Source organism: Actinia tenebrosa, unplaced genomic scaffold, assembly GCF_029948245.1.
Source record: "Actinia tenebrosa isolate PJP-AT-01 unplaced genomic scaffold, QUT_ActTen_1.0 PGA_scaffold7__59_contigs__length_16204524, whole genome shotgun sequence".
In the NCBI taxonomy this organism is placed as follows: Eukaryota; Metazoa; Cnidaria; class Anthozoa; order Actiniaria; family Actiniidae; genus Actinia; species Actinia tenebrosa.
In genome coordinates, this window is record NW_028292584.1 from 14,689,332 (window position 1) to 14,697,772 (window position 8,441).

Consider the following 8,441-nt stretch of genomic DNA (forward strand, 5'->3'; position numbering starts at 1 on the left):
CGTCCGTGGGACACGTCACTGAGCCAAGCTGATTGCAAAAGTCGACGAACCTCCTTTGGGCTGACGCGTACGTACGACGTGTAGTTGGTGCGAGGCCGTTGAGTAGAAGTTCCTGGCATTGGCTGTCTAGTAGGGACCGGTTAATTGTGCGATGAGATGTGTTGGCAGTGGCGTAGCTTGTAGCTGCGCTGAAGGTGCTGCCCGTCTGAATTCCTGCCAATTAAAGCGAGACAATGCATCAGCAATCGAATTATCGATTCCGGGGATATGCTCGGATGAGAATGTAAAGCTAAACCGAGCTGCTGCGTACAGAAGGCTTCGGAGGAGCCGCATAAGAGCTGGAACTTTGATGTTCTTTGGTTCAGGATGGCCACTACTGCTTCATTGTCTGAGCGGAAGAGCACGAGTCGTCTCGACCATTCGTGCCCCCACACATGGGCCGCTAGTACAATAGGAAAGAGTTCTTTGTACGCAATGGATTCTGTTTTCTGTGTCGCACGCCACCGACCGTTGAACCACGCCTGATTGTAGAACGCCCCATAGCCTATTGCTCCCGAGGCATCAGATATCACCTCTATGTCATGTACGACTGGGATGCCGGGGTAAAGCCAGAAGCTTACCCCGTTCCAGGAGTAGAGAAACTGGTACCACCATTCCAGATCGCGACGGAACTCCACGTTGAGTCGGATGGGATGCGCCGGGTTGCGAAAGCAGCGAAGCAGATCAATTAGGCGTCTGATGAAGGTGCGTCCGGGCCACACCACTTTGGCAGCGTGGTGAAGGTGGCCTATTAGCGACTCAAGCTCGCGCTTGTTGCAGTGTCGGCGCGACCGCCACCTGGTTATCAGCTGCTGCAGGTTCGAGAGTTTGTCTGCAGGCAAACGAGCAATTTGATTAATTGAATCTAATTCGATTCCTAAGACTACTAGAGTCGAAGCAGGTCCGATACATTTGTCCGGATGTAGGGGGAGGCCAAGGTCTTCGCACAATCGTACTGATGTGGTGAGATTGTGTGCGCATGCGTCCGAGCATGGGGGCCCCGCCATGACAAAATCATCTAAATAATGGACTAAGTGTGAAACTGCATAATTGTTAGCTAGAATCCATTCCACCATAGCGGCCACCGAATTGAATATAAATGGAGCTGAGCGAAGGCCAAAAGGTAGCGCAAGATCTACAAAGTATTTGTCTTTCCACCGCATGCCTAATAAATGTCTGTCGGATGGATGGATGGGGATATTACGATATGCTGATTCGACACCAAACTTAGCCATCATTGCACCGACGCCTAATTTGGACACCATTTTGACTATATCGTCGACTGTGACGTACTGCAACGTACATTCCTCACGGTTGATCCCATCGTTAACGCTATACCCCCTGGGCGATGATAAATCGACTATCAGCCTCCATTTACCCGGCTGCCCGCGCTTGGGAATTACTCCAAAACTGCTGATCTGCAAGTTAGGCAATGGAGGATGAACGAAGGGCCCTGCAACCCTACCCCGAAGGATTTCATTTCGAAGATAGCAATCAATCACCACTGGGTTTTGCATGGCGGATTGTTTGTTGTTTTTGGCCAATTTGAGCTTCATCGAGTGCTGAAAGCCGATGTGGAAGCCATCATGGATGCCATCTAAAACGTATGCCACCTTGACGGGGTCAGGGTGTAATTTTAACTCCCTTGCAAAGCAATCCACACGGAGAGGGGTAACCTCGGAGACAGAAGGGAGGCCACACAACGCTGAAATGAATACGCAAAGTCACACAACAGATGGTACAAAGACTTTGAATGAATTATACAATTAATGTGAACATTACAAAGCCGATTAGCCGCGAAGTAAGAGTAAATAAACATCAGCCCAGAGCGTAGATTATGGCGTGCCGATGACCTGAGCCATCAGGAGATAAGAGCTAAAATGTCACGGCGCGTCGCGCTGTCTCGTTGAGATGAACGAACTGACAGGAGACATGTTAAGTAGCGCTAAATGAAGTGACGTGACGTGTCAACATAGCAGGAACAAATATGCAAACAACGCCTCGGGCCACGAACCGATAGCACGGAACAGAATACATGCCAAGAAACGGCACGCTATGGGAATTTTTAAGACGCACAGTAGTATCAAATATAAGACTCCAGAAAGGCAATTCTGGTCACGGCAGTGTAGCATGATAACTAAGAGCTAATAAACTTGATAGGTACAACATAAACATGAGTTACCCATGACCGATAAACAAAATGATGACTAACAAAGCATGATATAAAAAACTTTTTGAAAGCTAGCGTCTTTTAGTTTTCAATTTATCTGCTGAAAGCTCGGGAGACGGAGTTCGTCGCTTTCGCTCCGTCTCAGTTTTTTCCTTGAAAAATTCCGGGCACTCTACGAGGCGGTGACGACCAGCACACGAAGAGCATTTGTGGGCAAAACGGCACAAGGAGAAGCGCGAGGAACATTGCCCTTTGTTCCATGAACGACAGATGACACCACTGCTGTTTGAACCCCTTGGTTGCTCCTCATCGCCATTGTGGGAAAAGCTAGCACGATGAGCTGGACCAGCCGTGTAGAAGCTATACAACTGCGTGTCGATGTTAGCCCAGTTGGTAAGGCTAGTCGCGGCCGCGTGCTCCCGAAAGGCCTTATCATAATTCAGCCAAGCTTTACCGCCGAACTGCCTGTACGTGCGTATGATGAGCAGCTTATAAAGCGATAGATCCTTCCAGCGGTGGGGGAAGTACTCAGACATAACCAGGGCGTAGCTACTGAATGTCTCAATCCATGTAACTATGTCCTCGATCTTGCGTTTATTACGCTTAGGCCCAGCAGTCAAAACAATATGGCCGTCGAGGAACACTTGTGGCTCGGTTGCCGCCTCGACCAAATTGGACGGGATTAGCTCGCCTAAATTAAGGAACTTCCCGCTAACGATATGCGTGACTAATTTGGCCGGGACCGGAGAAGCACCAGGTCCAATAATAACGGGCTGAAGAACTGCTGGCGTTGCGAAGGTCTTCGACGACGTGAGGGGCCAGATAAAACCGTAGTCGTCGAGCTGGGAGGACCGCCAACAGCTCCTAGCGAACGAGCTTGCGGGATAGGCAAAGTCACTATGCTAGCGGTACTAGTTGTATTTACGCTCGCGAGCGAGAACGTGTTTACAAAGTTTGGTACTAACACATTGGACGTACCTGGTGTGTCCTGGGCTGTTGACTGCAGTGGCAATGCTGGTTGGCTTGTCGTTGCTGCAGGCGATTGCGAGATGGCCGTTTGCTGTGTAGCGGCAAGAACAGCCCTGACTACTTCGTCCACGAGCTCCCGTCGGTATTCCTGTGAGAGTGTCACGGTGGACGTTGATTGCGGAGTGCTGCTGAGCGGATTTCGTTCAGGAACCTCTTCGTTGAGGTTTGTCAGCGAACGTTTCGGTGGCATGATGAAAAATTAAATTAAACTCGTGTTGTAGCGTAATAGCGTAATAGCGTAATAGCGTCGTATAGCAAGTGCTAGCGATAGATAGCGATGGCGAATAAAGGTTCGCGTGGTTGGCATTAAGCTAGCGTGATCACGAGTGTAGCGTCTTATCGTATTTCGTAATGATAGCTATGATCCATATCTCATACAGGCCACAGAGATCGACTAGAATAGATTGCGACATGCTATAAACAACTTGCTAGCTGAGTCGATCAACGATCGCGTGAGGTAATAAATGCGTTGACAGCGGAGATAGCGGTATGCGTCCGGACAACGCTACTGCGAGATGTCATTGACCTCGAGTCTAACTTAGCCTAAATTACATTTAACCACATTATATTCTTGCAATACAAACGTCCAAAACCTTTACACTGTCAATAAAACCGTACCATTGTTCAAGTTTATAAACGTTTACGCTTTTATCTGTCTTGATAGACCGTGATTTAACGATTACCGAAAGATTCACCCATCTAAATCAAAATATAGGACAGTTCTTGACGACTGACGTTACACAAGCCGGGGTCAAGAGGGCATGTATTTTGCTACAAACGCCTTACACATTTGGGTCTCGCAAAATTCCTCATTTTATTTACCCAAAAATTTTATGTTAGAAAATCAAAGAAGAGGTGATGACTGATCTTTAGAGGGCAAAATTTCATGGCAAAGCCATGTACCAAGGAGCATTTTTGACTTCTGAATCCTGCCTATATTTTCGCGTGACTAAATACCGCTAACACAGGTTATTATGAAAAATCTGGGAAATATTTTGGGTTGAACCAATTTTAAATCTGAAAAATGCAAATGGTAGGCAAAAGACAGTTCTTTGGTGTTCTGGCTTTAGTTTTATGAATTATGAATATGTATTTTTATGCGAACTGTCGAAATATCCCTTCATTTAAAGTCGTTCTCCCGGGCGTCTTGGGGCTCAAAATACAAACAAACAAAAAATCTCAAATAAAAAATAATGATCTGAACCAACTGAGAACCATATTTCTAGAACTAGCTACCCAAGACCTTTAATTGGGCAGAGTTTGAAAATTTTCGATTTTTCTATCTTGCATAGGTATAGGCGATCCTTAGGGAGAGCCCCTCTTAATGCCTTTCTCTCTTCATAGTTTTGGAGCCGTGCTGTGGGAATGTTTAGCTACGAAGCAGCCTTGGTCATGGATGACTGGAAAAACCATATTTCAAGCCTTATGCGAGGAATACCTACGACTTCCAATACTTCAAGACTGGCCAAGTAGCCTTAAACAAGTCCTCACCGAATGCACAGGACCAGAACAAGAGCGCTCAGACTTTGATACAATCACTCAACACCTCGATATTATTCGAACGAGTGATCTCCAGGCACCAGGAAAAATCTTAGAGAGCGCGTTCGAAATGTGGTTGACTGGCGAGCACAAGATAACACCACGTAGAAAACCAAGTGGACCAGGACTATTATTTTCTAAGATGTCAAGGAATATTTCAGCTTTGAGGATGGATAGTGAGAGTGAAGAGGAAGAAGATGATGCAAAGATTCGACTTCTGAAAACAAGAAGGAGATCTTCTTTGCTTGGTTTGAGTCAACGTAGGAACACTATACATCAAGGCAAGTGAGCGTAGAACTGGTTTAAATTAAGTTTTTGGCAAAAATACGCTCGAAGCTAAGATTCAAATTGAAGGAAGCCTGCCTGTAAAATAAGTGGTTACTCAGTGGACAGATTAACCTTGAGCGGAAAGTTTTTCCATCTCGACAGATCACGTCACTCTATTGACGAAAAGCTTCATTTTTTTGTTGTTGTTCCTATATTCATGTGTCTACCTATGCAAAGCTTTTAATTCCTTTGCATTGTTGTCATTGTCTACTGTATTGTATCATCAGACATGTCCTAGGTTCCTGCATCATTACATGGAACCATAAAACAACCTATGATGGGATGATCAAAGACAAGGCACGGTTAACTCCGGCACATATCGAACCCTGTAACAACCTCTGGGCTGATCTAAATCAGGGCATGGCTAACTCACAGATTGAACCCTGAAACAACCTCAGGGCAGATCTAAGTCAGGGCATGGCTAGATCACAGATCAAACCCTGAAACAAACCTCTGGACTGATCTAAGTCAAGCTAAGTCAGTGCATGGCTAGACCACAGATCAAACCCTGGAATAACCTCTGGGCTGATCTAAGTCAGGGCAAGGCTAACTCACAGACAGAACCCTGAAACAACCTCTGGGCCGATCTAAGTCAGGGCATGGCTAGCTCACAGATTGAACCCTGGAATAACCTCTGAGCTGATCTCCATAAAGTCAGGGCATGCATGGCTAACTTCTAGGCAGACAGATTGAATTCAGTTGGAACCCAATTTTATGACCATGTTGTTTTGTAGGAGTAATGAATGTTATGAACGCGCTTCACTTATCAGCCGACAAGAAAGATCTAAGGAAACGAAAAGACACGGAAAAATATGGACTTGAAGTAGCAGAAGAGTTAGCGACGGTTCGTAATCTATGTAAGACAGCCAAGCATCATGTCAGGCGCCGCTGGGCAAAAGAAATGTATATAAGAAGAAAACTGGAAGGAGATATCAAGAGAATAAAAATGAGCGAAAGATTTAAGGAGGGTCGTGGTGACTTGAAGGTAAGCTTGTATTAGTGGCATGCGTTTGATGCATTGTTCTCTTCCTTGCTACGACGATTTTTATCCGTGTCCTCTGGTTTTCCTCTCTCAATAAAAATCCACATGTGAGTTAAGTTTTTTCATTGTCAGAAATAATTTAATCATTACCAGGAGTGGCTTCTCTGACTGCAGTGAGAAACTCAAAAGACGTAAGCTTGTTGGCTTGATATCGTTGTTTACCTCTCCCTTGCCACGAGGGCTTTTCTCCAGGTTCTCTGGTTTTCCTCCCTCCATAAAAATCAACATGTGAGTTGAATTTGTTTGATGTGTTGTTCTATCCCTTGCTACGAGGGTTTTTCTCCAGGTTCTCTGGTTTTTCTCCCTCCATAAAAATCAACATGTGAGTTGAGTTTGTTTGATGTGTTGTTCTCTCCCTTGCCACGAGGGCTTTTCTCCAGGTTCTCTGGTTTTCCTCCATCCAAAATCACATCTAAACTGAGAGATTGTTTGATGTGTTTTTCATACTTAATTCTCTTTTTACAGGCAAGACAGGCCCAGAAGGGCCAACGAGTTCGACGCCTAAGTCATGGTGCAGAAAGCATCACCAGGCTACGAACTATAGCAGGCAAATACGAAAAATGGGATTGGGCACGATATACAACCGGCCACAAGTACCGCCCTCCTGAGGATAAATATGAACTGTCTGAGGGAGATAAGGGTGAGGGTTTTGAAGAAGAGACGGTCATTGTAAGGGATGTCATTAAAGAGGCTTATTCGAGTTGTCTTCAACTAGTGACTCTGGAAGATGAGATTTTAACAGATTCAAATGAAGAAGATGTGGATAAACAGGAATCATCGATAGACGAGAACCTTGACGATGGAATTTGTGTTGAAATAGTTGAAGATAATGAAGAAGGGGAGGCGTTACGGCTGAGTGACAAACATGAAAATCAATTGCAAGTTGATCATGAAGGACGAGATGAACAGCATCAAGAACATGATGATGAGAATGATGATGTGAACCATGTTAGTGCAAAGGAAGAAAGAAAAGAAGAAGACGAAGATGAAGACAAAGAAGAAGAAGAAGAAGAAGAAGAAGGAGAAGGAGAAGGAGAAGAAGAAAAAGAAGGAGAAGAAGAAGAAGGAGAAGAAGAAGAAGGAGAAGAAGAAGAAGGAAAAGGAGAAAAAAGAGAAAGAGAAGGAGAAGAAGAGGCATATGATGAGAGAGAAGAAGGAAAAGAAGAAGTAGACGAATCAGGAAGAGTACGAGTTGATGGAGAAGAGGAAGAGGAAAACAAAGGGGAAGACCAAGAAGCAGTCAAAGAAGGCGGAGAAGATAAGGAAGAAGACAATGGTGGTGGTGACTTACAGAATGACAAAGACGACATAAAGAAAAGCTGTGAACACGAACACGTTGATGATCCAGCTGACAAGAGCTTTGACAGCGACAGCAAACACAACATCGTCGAAAATATATCACAAAATCCGGATACCAACAGCAATGAAGCCAGTAATGAAGGCGTGAACACTAAAACTAACAGCAGCTCATACAACCTCAGAACAGAAGGGATAAGTAAGGAGACGAGCAATTCGAGTGAAGACGGAGAAGCAAGCTGTGGGAAAGTATCTGTTAGTACTGATGCTGTAAATGTCCTGGATGAATTCTCCCAGTGGTTAGATGATTATTGTGAAGGCGTCTCCTCTACGTCAGATTTTGAGGATGACGTCGAGGAATCTAGGGATTTAAACGAAGTTCTTGGATGTAATGATTCTTCAAGAGACGCCACTCCTAAGAACGAACAGCAGCAGAGTGTAAGCCAGGAAAAACTACTTGATGAGGAACTAGAGTATCCAAGTGAAAACGGCTCCAATAGGAAAGATGATCAGCCGATCAAAGCGAACTTGCCGTTGCCAAGCGACGATGAGGAATTAGAAAAAGTTCAACCCAGCACTAGTGGGATCAACTTTCATAGAAACAAGTGATATCAAAATAAGTTTATTATTATCATTTTTTAAATATAATTAATAGAAATAAAATCCTGTACCGATTTTAATTCTGATGTCACCTCAGAGCGTCACGCACAATATCGATATGAATATATTTAAATACATTTTCTTTCTATACGGGATTTTTAAATCTTTAGGTTGATCATGATAAATAAACGAATAAGAAGATAAAGCATTGCGCAGCAGTAATTCTAGCTTTTCAGCCTCTCAAATCTCCTGAAAAAGCGGGAAAAAAATGCTGAAATATGGACTGAACACGTGAGTGATGCTTTTATAGCGCTCTTCAATTACACGCGAGAGATCGTGAAAAAATTTTCGGGGCATAACAGAGCTTTGGTGGACGCCAATCAAATTGTTTTCCAGCAT

The 8,441-nt window shown here is 44.5% G+C and overlaps 1 protein-coding gene across 1 annotated transcript in view; it reads left to right on the forward strand.

Moving 5' to 3' along the window:
* The window catches only part of LOC116287905 (uncharacterized), a 57,749-nt gene extending 49,627 nt beyond the window's left edge, over positions 1 to 8,122 (forward strand). The window contains exons 6-8 of the mRNA XM_089040341.1: positions 4,583 to 5,058; positions 5,839 to 6,089; positions 6,612 to 8,122. Coding sequence (XP_088896467.1) covers positions 4,583 to 5,058; positions 5,839 to 6,089; positions 6,612 to 8,051 — 2,167 coding nt within the window. The 3' untranslated portion in view covers positions 8,052 to 8,122. The remainder of the gene's footprint in view (positions 1 to 4,582; positions 5,059 to 5,838; positions 6,090 to 6,611) is intronic.
* Positions 8,123 to 8,441: the final 319 nt, after the last annotated feature.